Source organism: Acanthopagrus latus, chromosome 11, assembly GCF_904848185.1.
Source record: "Acanthopagrus latus isolate v.2019 chromosome 11, fAcaLat1.1, whole genome shotgun sequence".
NCBI classification, from domain to species: domain Eukaryota; kingdom Metazoa; phylum Chordata; class Actinopteri; order Spariformes; family Sparidae; genus Acanthopagrus; species Acanthopagrus latus.
The window spans coordinates 6,437,037-6,450,199 of NC_051049.1; the positions used below are offsets into that span (position 1 = coordinate 6,437,037).

General features: G+C 40.9%; 1 protein-coding gene across 5 annotated transcripts; it reads left to right on the forward strand.

The window, feature by feature from the left end:
- The first annotated feature begins 840 nt into the window (after nt 1-840).
- LOC119028476 (sex comb on midleg-like protein 2) lies at nt 841-12,021 on the forward strand. 5 transcript variants are annotated; one of them, XM_037114513.1, is made up of 15 exons: nt 841-980; nt 3,063-3,165; nt 4,058-4,132; nt 4,346-4,416; nt 4,869-5,103; nt 5,355-5,443; nt 5,553-5,796; nt 7,824-8,089; nt 8,189-8,282; nt 8,373-8,576; nt 8,679-8,840; nt 9,166-9,294; nt 9,660-9,881; nt 9,972-10,135; nt 10,303-12,021. In XM_037114513.1, exons 2-15 carry the CDS (start codon nt 3,144-3,146, stop codon nt 10,426-10,428), a joined length of 2,103 nt encoding a protein of 700 aa, XP_036970408.1. In that variant the 5' UTR covers nt 841-980; nt 3,063-3,143; the 3' UTR covers nt 10,429-12,021. The 5 variants fall into 5 exon arrangements, with proteins under 5 accessions (XP_036970408.1, XP_036970410.1, XP_036970411.1 ...); XM_037114515.1 differs by having other exon boundaries at nt 9,975-10,135; XM_037114516.1 differs by having other exon boundaries at nt 9,663-9,881.
- The last annotated feature ends 1,142 nt before the right edge of the window (nt 12,022-13,163 follow it).

Sequence of the window (13,163 nt, forward strand, 5' to 3'; positions counted from 1 at the left end):
TTGCTTTAGGCAGGCCACATCTGGTTGAACATCTGTGCTGAGACCTGTTTGAACAGTGAATAATTCTGCATGATATTATTAGAAACATCAAGACATTGTAGGGAAATTGTGGGTGGGGGGAAAACACAGGAAACCTGAAACTGACGTGGGACAGTGAATCATGTGGTGAAGTACCTGGTGGCATACAAGGGGAAATAACACCAACCTTTACAGAAACTGATTTTTTTTTTCTTCAGGTTTCTTTGTTCTAATTTGGCTACATCTCTTTCTTTTATCCCACCCTGAATTTTCCAAATGTCAGTTTAAGTATTTATAATTTTGATATTTCATTATCTGTTTTGTTAACTTATTTTATAATTCCAATATGGATGGTCATTATATCATATTCTGTATCTAGTAAAAACAGCTGTTCTGTTTGATATAATTTGTTTACGTATTTGTTTTATTGTAGGGGTGCTGTAATTCAGTGGTAGGGTTTTTTTTTTCTGGTCCCTCGCATCTCTTCTTTAAATTGCAGCCTTTGTTCCTGAGTTATTATAGTTATAAATAAATACATCACACTTTAGTTTTTTGGTGCTTTTTATCTTTTTTTCTGTCACTGAACGTTTTGGATCCGTTTTAAACGACAGCAGGAGACTCATGAGAAAGACCTTGTAAAGAAGAGAGAAAAAAAAGATGCTTCACTCGTGTTACTTTCTTGAGTCAAAAATTACACACCGAGCACTCTGGACGCTGATTGGACAAAATGAGGAAACCTTTCTCCAATTGGCTGCACTTGTGAGTATCAAGAGCACTGATTGGCTTAATGCTCTGGACACCCAGCCTCGCCTCCCCGTTTTAGTTTAAGGTCCGTGCTCGCTGCGCAATACTATCTTCGGCATAAATTACATGCGTGTAAGCATACACTACATTCGTGAAAAAATGGCAGCTGACGATTAGAGAAAAGTGTGTAGATCTTCACTCGAAAAAAAACGGCACTTGTAAGTTCTTTCCTCACACTAAATGGTAGAGAATTTCGGGAGCGTGTCAGATAAAGCTAAGCGACCCTGGTTCTTTGTGAATATCCTCGATAATAAGGAAGAAACTGCTCTCAGAGGGTTACGTTAACGCTAAGGTTAGCCAACCTAGTTATTAGCCAGCAGTGGTGGCTAGCAAATCAAGCCGTCCCAGTTGTCAACATTGGGTCCGGACTATTACCTGGAACCGTATAGCGTTATACATCAGATACAGCGATCGAGAGCAAATATACAATGTTTAGTGTAGTAACTACGTTTTATTTAACGTTATACCCGAAGTGAATTGACGTTGTTCCCATCTCGGCATTTAGCTAGCTTGTTATCAGCTAAGTTAACATTAAAAGGCTGATGTGAGGTGACATAACCAGCCAGCTAACAGTTAACGTTGATAGGTAACGTTACGTTAGCTGGAGCAGGTGAGAAAACGTTTGGAAGAAGTGTGCAGATAATTCTCCTCCTATCTAAAAAAAAAAAAAAAAAAGAAAGAAAAAAAAAGAAAAGGAAAAAAAAAAAAAAGGCAACATCTCCACTAAGTTATGGTGTTGAAGTCTTGTTGAAGTGTAACATGAACGCTATTTGTCCAGAGAGCGGTAACGCTAGCTTCATCATAAATAACGTTAGTCATCCAAAATGGCTCATTTAGCCGTTAGTGTTGATGAGTAAGACCGTGTTGTTACTGTAAACGGTCTCTTGACGTTGGAGACACGCAGTCCTGTTTTCTTCGCCTTACACCCCAAGATGTAGCTACGAGGGGTGTTTTTTTTTTCTTCTTTTTTTTAAAAAAAAAATCATCTTCTAACCCGAGCCAGTCACGCTTATTCACTAGTGTCTTGGCCAACTTTGTAGTTGATATAACGGCGCTCGAATCAAGTGAAATTCTGGAAATGTACAGTAAGTTATAAATACAGAGTCACATGGGCTGTCCCAGACTGTACAATCACAGGCCTGTCGTTACAGTGTTGAACCACATGAGAAAACCCACCATGTTACAGCCTTCCTGTCTCTGTGGGAGTGTCCATTACTGGAATACCACACTTCTGTGTTTGTGTATAGATGCTTTCAGCTTTTTATATTTTACATTATTTAAAAAAACAGTCAGTTTTTCCATTGCCTACAGTAGCTCAGTTACCTTTAAGTTTCGCGTGGCTCCAACTGCAGGTTGTTTTCATTTTTACTTCTTTTTTTCTAAATCAAATTATAGTGAGTCAATATCATTGCACTCTTGAACTTTTTTTTTTTTTTTTACGAAGTCCATGGAGACCTAGCATAGCAGCACCAGTAGTTATTTTGGTCTTGAAATCAACAAAGTATATCTAGTACAAGGAATAACAAGTAACAGCAAGAAGTTACAAGGGAAAACACACGCCTATATTATTATTACTGTATTCCCATAGTAATTTTATGTTGTCCACATCTGTAGTTATAAACACTAGGGCTAAAACATCTAGTTGATTATTAGATCAACAGAAGAGTAATTGATCATTTACTATGTTGAAAAGGCAACAATATCTAACAATTGCTGTGTGAATTTCTGCTATTTTTATGTACTTAACATCATTTTACAACATCAGAGCCCAACCAGTACGACATTTTTGGGGTTGATGTCAATACAAATATTAGGGATTTTAAAAAAAAGTTTTCATAACAGTGCATATAGGACAACATATACGCCACTACTGAAAGATGTGCATGTTTATTAGCCAAAATCAGCCGATAATATTAGCTGAAAATAGTCATTAGTAGCAGCCTTAGTGTGTTGTTAACAGTTGCCTAACATGTTATGAAACAGTACAAATTATTTAAAAGGACAGCCTGAGTATATTACGCTGCAAACAGTTATTTTCATGTAAAACCACAGCTGATTTCAACACATTTCCCTAAAAGTCATATACATTGCACACTCAAGCCCTTGTATTTTATTACATGAAGCTAATAGTAATGTATGACATTGCAATTGTGCCTCATATGAATGAACTGATGAATCTCCTTGGAATATTTCTTTGTATTGTATTTTAAGTGAAATACTTTTGCCCTCTACATTTGTAGATCAAAACTACAGAGGCGCAGAAGTAACTCGGTCACCAGTGGTCGTCATCGTAGAAGTGTCACCACTGGTCATCAGCCACCATGGGGAAAACTCAGCTAAAAGGCAAGAGGACGTCATTTTAATGTGCTGAGTAACGACAGTCTTAGTGACTTTGAAGGTTTTTCCTTTTGGGAAATTTGCTCTGTATTACAAAGTAGATGTGCTTGTGCTTTGTCTGATGAATCTTGAAGTAAAAATACCTTTCTAAAGGTTTCTAATAGACATTGTTAATGGAGAATTTTGAAGCTCAGTAGAAATCAAGTCATTAGTATGTCATTATCCCAAATTACATTCTATTTAAAGGCCCTGCATACTAACACAGGTGTTTCACTTATTCTGTCTGATTATAGAGCTCAGGCTGAGTTGTGCAAAGTTATTCAGGGAACATGATGTCCTCAATGTGTACCGTGTGTTAGTGACAGACGTGTATATTCCCACACAGTCTTTAGGAGAGAGCTAATCAAGCACAAGAAGTGAAAACACCTGTGTGGGTACACAATGGGCCTGTGACAGCATACAGCTTCATTTGTGCTGTTACGATTGCCCTCGAGAGCTTACTGAAGGCATTCCAGATTTCTTAATTAGATATTTTTAGAGTCATCTGCCGTGATTTTGCTCAAGGCATTTCTCAGATTGAGTGTCATACATTCCAGTAGATCATTTAGAGTTTGACATTCATAGCCAGTTTTTCAGACTCTTATTTCTGACTCACATAAAGTATGCAAATGTGAAAAGTTATTACAGAGTAATTATAACTGTGTGAAAAATGTTCAGCGTTCAAAAGTTGCTTGGACAATGTTTTTGAGAAAGGGGCGTAATGAGATGTAATGCTTGAAACGAATGTACTGCACAGCTAAATTCATTCAAGCTGTATATTACTTGCATTAATATCCATAAGAAGTTTTTTTGTATTTTCATACATTTATGAAATTATTTATTTGATGATAATTTTTAGATCAGAAAGATGGCAAAAAGGAGAAACCTGGACGGACAGTTCCACTAACAGGTACAACCCCAGCAACACCTAAAGGTGACCCTAACCTTATTTGATTTTTGTTGGTATTTGCCTTGAGTTGTGGGTCATATTCCCTTAAATAAGTTTGGTTGGATGCAGGAGGAGCTGTGTTGGGTGTGTTCATTATCAGAAGAGGCCTACCATAATCTTTAAAGATTTAATAGGTTGCATTTAATGGCAATTTTTACATTTAAAACATTTTCCTTTTTATGATTTTTTTTTCTTTAGATGCTTTCAGCTGGGAAGAATATCTAAAAGAGACATCATCCATACCAGCTCCTGCAAGCTGTTTTCGTCAGGTATGTCATTCAGGATTCAGGAGGTGCTTAGTATTTACTAGTGGCCAGTTGCATAAAGACAGAGTCTAAAACTTAAATTAACATATATTAAATTTAAATATACAATTTGAATTGCAGAACTTGTGTTTTGGATCAAACAGTTGAAGTTGAGCTAAATTGGTCCTAGAAGTACTGAGTGTTACTTGGACAACTATTGTTCTGTGAATTGCTGCCAGTAGTACAAACTGGATTCGTCCCATCACTCAAACGTTCTGGATTTATTTCTTTAATTATCGCCCACCTCCTGAAAGTATACAGCCACACAGAAGCACATTTTTATTTCCTCTACATAAAGCACAACATTTTACCAAATCCTATGACACATAATTAACAGTTTATCCAGGATAAATTCTTTGTTTACGATGTATTTGAGTGGTGTTTACAGTATCACCACATTTTCCCATCATCTGCAGGCTAGAGTCCCACCCTCCAACGACTTCAAGGTGGGAATGAAGCTCGAAGCCCACGACCCACGTAATTCCACCTCAGTTTGTATCGCCACAGTGATGGGTTTAACTGGGGTCCGCCTGCGTCTCCGCCTGGACGGAAGCGACAACAGCAATGACTTCTGGAGGCTGGTCGACTCTTCTGATATCCAGCCGATCGGCACCTGTGAAAAGAACGGCGACATGCTGCAGCCACCGCTGGGTGAGGAAGTGAGGGGAGGTGGCACAAAGGCACATTGTTAGGCACAGACTGTAAAGCAAATATCTCAATCTGCACTGGATTTTTTAAATTCACAATAAGACTTAATAATTGGTCTAAAAAAATGCAGATTGAGTCCATTGATTGCTGTTTTCATCTGCCAAAAATTATCGTGAAGGAAACCCAGAATAAAAAAAAAATCACACTGTGTTCTAAATGATCTTTTTTCACTGTAATTACATTTTCTCCTCCAGGATTTCGGATGAACGCCTCTTCATGGCCTATGTTTCTGTTGAGAACCTTAAATGGAGCAGAGATGGCACCAGCAACAGCCTTTAAAAAGGTTTGTAATGCCTCAGAAAGCTTTGAAAGGTTTGGTTATTCAAATAGTTTGGTACCATCTTATTAGCATGTATCCAAATGTTGTAATGAGGATAATGCATGTGTTCCAGGAACCTCTGAGGCCCACCCAGAACAACTTTAAGCCCGGCATGAAGCTGGAGGCCGTGGACAAGAAGAACCCATACCTCATCTGCCCTGCCACCATAGGAGAGGTGAAGGGTGAAGAGGTCTTCATCATGTTCGATGGGTGGCGGGGTGCCTTCGATTACTGGTGCAAGTATGACTCCCGGGACATCTTCCCTGTGGGCTGGTGCGCCCTCACCAAGCACAGCCTCCAGTCACCAGGCAACAGTGGTAAGTGTTTACCTCTAGGTGGCAGCGCAACGCTGCACATACAGTGAGGTTCAAGGCAGACGATGTTGTTGGTAATCAATATTTCCTTTGAACATTAATCATCTGGCCTTGTTGCTTCGTCTGGCAGAGTAAAATAAACAGTCTAATGTTATAATGTTCTAGAGTAAAAGAGCATCTGTGGTTCCAGAGGTTTTTGATGATTCTGCTGCTGTGCTGGACGTGAACTTTTTCAGAAATTGTCCCTGGATAAGTAAAATGCTCTCCTGTGGTAGAGGAGGATTTATTTTCTTCAGTGCTCCTGAGCCCTGTCTGTGGCTGCTCTTTGCAGAAAGTTTGGTTGCTTAGTGCCAAGTTTACTATGTTGTTTTCAACGTGTTCCTCTTCACAAAGGATTAGCAGTCGTTGGAGACATGCTTTGTGTTGCACGTCAAGCTCCTCAGATAAACCATATAGTGTCCTTTTAAAGTCTTTTGTTTGTTTCTCTGTGATTGGCTGGAGGGTTGTTAACATCACACCTGTTTACATGGAAAGAAATGTTCTTTGACATGGTCTTTGGTATTTGCTAAACTCTGTTTGGTTGTGTATGGAGAGGATTGTCCACCACAAAACACAGGAAAAAATAACAAACAGCTTTTGCTTCATCCTACTGTAGTTCCTTTTTAAATGTGTGGGATCTCGTACACCCTTAAAAAGTTGAGAGGGCAAATGACTCAAACCCTCGTCTCATACTGATAATGCAGCTCTCTGACTCCTCCGCCATTTTGTGCCTAGTTTTGTGCTTTGGAGGAAGATTTATTTTATTTGACTCTGTGTGTGGGAATCTTGAGTACACACAGAAAGTGAATAATATTATTTACCAGTTGAGTAAATGGGCTGTTGCTTTGAGTGGGTATGTGTTAGTTTAAAAGGTTTTCCTTCCAGCTCAGTGAGTTATACTTCTACTCTGTTTCAGGTCTTGGCCACAGGCATTTGTGTGATTTGTAGAAGGAACCAACATTCACAATACATTCTTGATGACTTTTTTACTTTGCACACACATGTTCGTGTCATAAGAATATGTTTATTAGCATGCAGACAAAATGCATTGTAGTTCTTTAATAGTAGAAAGTGTTGTTGTTGTTGTTGTTGTCATTCTGTACAAATGAGGGACTTTTTTTTTAGGGTTTTGCAACTAGTCTGTATGAAACACTGTTTCATAAACAGCAGCCTGTGTAGAACGTCTTACTGCAAACTAGTTGTTGAAATACCTCTAATGTAGTTATGAAATGCACCATAATGACCTTTAAGTGTTTAGGAAACTGTCTGTGTTTCATACTGATACCTCATACCTACATAAGCAATTATCAGCAAGAAGTTCTGCTTTTTTTGAGTAAAGTCATGATAGTTATTTTCAACACCGTATCTGAGTTGGATAAGTCATAAAATTAGAATTGTTTTTTGTGCTGATGAATTGAGAAGTCTCACTTTCTGAGGAAAGAAGCTGCTCTGTGGTCTGGTGGAACATTACAGCACTTGAAGTTTACTTTGTTTGACCATCGGTATTTATTGTCTGAAAGGGCTGCCTGAATTAAAAAAAAGAGAGAGAGAGATCGAGTTCCTTGCTGTTGCTTTAACAATCAGTTAAATACAAGGCCACGCCAGAACAGTTAAGCACAGACCACTTCAGTCAGAAAACAGTTTTATGGAACTGCATGACATACATTGGAGCACTTCTCCTGCTATTTCCAGTAATGAGCTGACTCTTTCCAAACCCTGATTGGCAGCAGACTGTCTCAGTGTCTCTTTACTTTGACTTTAATCAGAGCCTCCAACAGCGGCACACTGGTGGTCACTGGGTCAACAGATAATGACACACACTTAGTGTCTCTAATCAGCCAGCAGAGACTCTGTGGTGATTGGATAAGTTGCAAACCATACTCATTATTATAATGCTTTCTTTGGAATCTGGAAGCACCAGGCTACTGTCAACTCTGTGCCAACACAATGTTTCCTTATTTTTCTATCCATGTCTGTGTTTTTCATTCTAGTCACCCTGCCAAAGAACCTGCAGATTCTCCCGGTGTCACCCTCCAAACCCAACAGGCGCTCCATGCAGTCCCCCTACAGACTCCCCAACCCACTGCCCCCTCTGCCCGTCAGGAAGGGCGTAAGAGGCCGTCGACCCAAAAGCGAGACTCTCGCTCTGCTCAAAGCTGTGGCAGAGGCAGCGGCTGCCCAAAACGGAACTGTACCTGAAAACACAGAGCTGGTTCCCCGGCCCCACAAGAAGAGAGGCCCCAAACCTGGAAGCAAGGTGAAACTCAAACTATGAGAAGTTTAAACATGGGATCAATAACCTTTACTGCCACATTCTTTATGTTAAAGTTTGTCTGCAAATGAATGTGTTTTTCAGAGAAAGTCCAAGATTCTTCAGAACCCGGCGCAGCTGCCCAGCATCCAGGTTCCACAGGAAAGTCCACCAAGCCACAACTCTGTTGTTTCAACAGGTAACGATTAATGCTCGTTTGTTTTGCACCGAATTATAGCTCTCATAGAAGATCTCATCTGGTCACTGTCTCTCTTGTGTGTTGTTTCAGTGTGTGTGTACGTGAATAAGCATGGAAACTGTGGCCTCCACCTGGACAGGAAGCAGATGCAGCATCTGCCAGACCACTTTGGACCGGGGCCAGTGAACGCTGTGCTCCAGCAGGTGGTCCAGTCATGTATAGACTGCGCATACCAGCCTAAAGTCCTGCTCAGTGCTCTGCAGACTCACTCAGGGGGAGGAGAGATCGTCAGAGGTAGACACACACAGTCAAAACAAGTTATTGGAAGTATTTTAGCTCTGAAATAATAATTGAGACAGACGTATGACCAACACAACATGCTGACTTTCATCCCAGTGAGAACAGACGGTGGAGTTCGCATGGTCAAACTCCCAGCAGCCTCCAGTGCTTCTTTTGTGCTGCGGTTCTTGGAGACGATGTGTCGTCACCTGCAATGTGACAACCTGTTCAGCAGCCAGCCGTTCAGCCACTACGCTGCGTATGACAGGACCAAGTCAGGTAAACACGGCATGCAGTGACAGATGTTAGTGGAGAGTTTGTTTGGTGAATCAAACATGTATTTTTGGTGTTTTATACCTCTTGTTATAGCTGAATATCTTAAAGGTCCTGTATGCTTTTCACAGTGAATTGAAGAGTTTTGATACCTTCACAGTATTTATATGACACCTGGACGTTCTCTATAATGAAAAAAGACATGGAAGTCTCACTTTGTACAATGTATATCTCTGTATCTTGGGCTCCATTATGCATCTGTTTTTCTTTGCATTGTTCTTACCAGTGTGTATGACTGTGTGCTAAAAATCCATTTTCTTCCTTGTTACAGTGAAAGAAGAGGCGTTGGACGCTCCATCTCTGGCTCGGGGCAGTAAACGGAGTCTGTCTGGAGTCTCCCCGCCATATGCAGCCCCTCTGTCACCTAAACACTTACGTACTGAAGCTCACCCCTCAGAAGGTAAAGCTCCTTAATTAATGGTTTGCTTATTGTAATCTCTGTGATGGCACATCTGTCTAAGGACTTCTCATTTTTCAGACTAATCTGTCTGTGCTGGGGACTTTTATACTGCCTCCATTTCCAGCAAGTGTACTTTTTAGATTACATGAGTTAATTTAATCTCCTCATACTTAATACCGGCCGCAGATCCAACATCAGCAGCTATACTGTGTGCCCGCTGGATGCTGCATAACTCTTAATTTTTAGACCACAGTTCCCCACAGTTGACCTGCCATAAGGTTGAATTTGGCCCACCACAAGAACTTAGGCTCACCTGTTTTAAAGAATCACATCTGAATGTCCGTTGTGTTTCTCTCTCTCTCCAGCAGAGACCCTGCCCCATGAAGAGAATGGCCTCATAAAGGAGCAGCGCTACATGGACTCAGCCTCCAACTCCATGAATCCTCGACCACAAACAGTGCGCAGTTCCTCAGAGTACCACTCGGCGGCCGGCAGCCTCTACCACCCTGGGAACAGCACGCCAATGCGGCGCCTCTCCTCAAACCCCGCAGAGCTGAGCTCCACACAGCCTCTCAGAAGAGTTGAAGGTAACAGCAAGAATCTGCCGAACTACATGTGTTTAAACTCTTCATTTGTGCCTCACGTGCTCAATGTGTTGGTGTGTTTGTGTTTGGTAGCAGCCAGCTCCACCACAGGTCCCGAGGCGATGGGGTCTGAGCGTGACAGTCTGCTGCTGCCCAGTAAAAACCCCTCCTCCTGGTCCATTGAGGAGGTGATGCAGTTTGTGAGGGACGCTGACCCCACAGCGTTGGCTCCCCACGCCGAACTGTTCAGGAAACACGTAAGCTAACTTTACTATTTAATAATGTGGGACAGATGGCTTAAATTTTTTATTCCAAAGCCACAAGTTGTTTTCTCTGTCTGTTACTAACTTTGGCTGCTGTAAATCATTTGTTTCCCTACATGGTATTTTAATATAATGAGTCCCTTTTTTTTTTGTTTCCACAGGAGATTGATGGGAAAGCTCTGATGTTGCTACGGAGCGACATGATCATGAAGTACATGGGTCTGAAACTGGGGCCTGCACTGAAGCTATGCCACCACATAGAGAGGCTGAAACAAGGCAAACTGTAAGAGGAGCCGGGGCAGTCCTGTTCCCTGCCAGACCCGCGAGCAATAAGCGCTGAAAGAGCCAGCGGTCGGACACTGACTCATGGGACACGCAAGGGCGACATGTTACTCTAGACTCCACCTCCAGGGACTGACTGGGACTGATGTTACAACTTCATCCTGACTTCTAGAGTGGAGAAAGTGTGCCGTGCATTGCTGACACATTACCTCATCTCCTCATCAGTGAACAAGAAGCTGTTCGAGTCTAACAAGGCGCTATTTGACTTTCTGAAATCCCAAAGGAAAAGAATCCCTGTAGTGTTTACATCGCATAGCACATGTGCACACGTGGACACGTTTTTTTTACGGAGATGAAATCTTTTGATCCTGGTTTTGGATCCCCAAAGATGGAGAATGTTTCTTCTTATATAATGTTTTTTTTATTATTGTTGAATTTCCAGTTAATAAGGAAGAGTTGATATACTGAAAACAAACACGAAAAAAACAAACAAAAAAAATCCATCAAATGTTCTTCCCCACGCCCTTCAAGAGGATTTGGATGCCCTCTCGTCCGTGCTGTTGTATAGCTGTTCTACTCTTCACGTGTATGCCTCAAGTATGGGTCGTATCCGCCTGCCTGGAGAATGCTAAAGTCAGCGCATTCCATTTCGTTCACACGGCGCTCGACGTATTTCTTTGCCTGATCATCACGTTAGGGATCATGTTGTTTTTCTGACATTTTGATTGAACTTTTTCCACGAGTGTCCTGCAGGATCGTCACCTGCTGTGTGGCATTATGTATTATTGTGTCTTAGCGGGCCCTACGCTGCCTCCCACCGGTCCACGCGCAGTTCTTATCAGCGTCAAACTGTGTGACTCCCAAGCTCCGACACCACTGAGAAGCTCTTGGTTTATCAATTTCAACAGACAGATTGTTAAGAAAGTGCAAACCCGATTTTTCTAAGGGCTGTCTATGTTTAGTTTTGATGTAATATTTTTTAACGGTCATAATAATCATGTAAGCTCGTCCACCTGCGACCTCAGTGTTGTCACTTTCGACCGTTCCGATCACTGTTAGCAATGAAAACAGATGTGTACAGTTTTATGGGTTTAACCATGAATATCAGCAACAGAATGTACATTTTGTAGAAACTTAATATTTTAAGGAAATCATATACATAAGTTAGAAATGTGAAGATAAAGGGGATGGGGACGTGGTGAATATTTCACAGTGGGTTCCATTCTGCTTTTTAATACTTAACACTGCGCTTTTAGTTCCAATACTCCCAGTAATAGACTCTGCCTTGCTTTACCTACGACATTTCTCAGGTTTATGTGGTCTTTGTTAGTACAAGCTTTTGTAGCATACTGTTTATAATATACTTAACAGAATTTTCCTGTTATTCCCTTCCTTGATTTTAAAAAAAGAACTTGTGCCATATGATATTCAACACAGGATCGAAGTACTGTTGATTTTCCCGGTCTTGCATTTTCTTTTTAAGTACTTGAAAAATATGTCACTTGTCCATTATGTCACACAAGATAAACAATATGTGTTTATGATGTTGTGTATTTCCTTTTTTTTTTTTTGTTAAAATAAACCTACCAAAAAGAAAAGGATGTGGACGTGTTGTTACTGATTACAACAAACTGTTCAGACTGAGGCGGTATCTGCACGGAGGTGTAGAGTGTTACTGAATTATTTGTATTAATTTGTCGTTGTTAAAGGATAAGTTCACCCAAAAAATTGTCTACTCAACCTCAAACGAAAACGCAAAGTCAGGTGAAATTTCATAGTGCAGAAAACTTTTAAAACATAAAAAATCTACAGGAAAGAAAACAAACAAACAATAAACTTTGTTTGTCAGCTTGTCCAGTGTAACACAATACTCTGGAGGCCCTGAGATCTGAGATTATTTTGAAAATTTGTTATGTACTTCCTTTCTAAAGCCAGAATCTTCACTGCTTCTGCTACGTTAAAAGCAGTGGAGTGGGTGCACAAGCTCAACTACACATAAAGGGTGTAAACGACATCTTTAAATCAGTTTGGAGCCCAGAGATTTAGATTACACCAATTACACCATTTCAGGTTTTCCATTTTTGGGTGAATTTATCCTTTAATCTCATCCTCCCATTATCCTGTGGCACTAAGAGGGTGTTGTGGAGATCTAGCTGTGATACAGCTGCTGGGCAGTTCTTAAACAACAGTAACATTTGTTACGAGGGCCGCTACTGAACCCTGTTTCCACACCTGAGACCAGTATTTGATTTGAGATTTTTCCAAGTTTCCCAATCCCCTCAAAATAAACACGGTCGTCCCTGAGAAAGACGTTGTGTGGGCGGCAGTACAAAAACCTCTCTGTGCCTTTCAGTGCTGTCACAGATGTACAAGTGAGCCGTGCTGTGGTCACTAACTCACCCTCACACTCATTACATATGCTGGCGTTTGTGCTCACAGGTATCAAAATGAGGCAATCATCTGGACCGTCCTTCTCCTCTCTAGCCTGGAGGACATGATGATTTACAAAATAATGAACACCTGTAAGTTCAGTTTGTGTGTGCATGCTGGGTTAGTAATGGCTCTTTATCTCCACCTTGTGGTCGATTAGATTTACTGCAGACAGGCTGAATCCTGCACCTTTAACTTCCCCATTTGTTATAGAGAAAGTCCTCTGACTCTCTGTTATGACACTGATGACAAATGACAGAGTTTTAATATTTAACCAGGAGCTTTGGACGGCTTACAGGAGGTTTCCAGA

Excerpts from the sequence above, each read along its gene's own strand:
- LOC119028476 (XM_037114513.1), top strand. The coding sequence starts at position 3,144 with ATGGGGAAAACTCAGCTAAAAG. Across the intron at positions 5,444-5,552 it reads CAGCAACAGCCTTTAAAAAG|GAACCTCTGAGGCCCACCCA; the intron begins GTTTGTAATGCC and ends CATGTGTTCCAG. Across the intron at positions 10,136-10,302 it reads CCGAACTGTTCAGGAAACAC|GAGATTGATGGGAAAGCTCT; the intron begins GTAAGCTAACTT and ends TTGTTTCCACAG.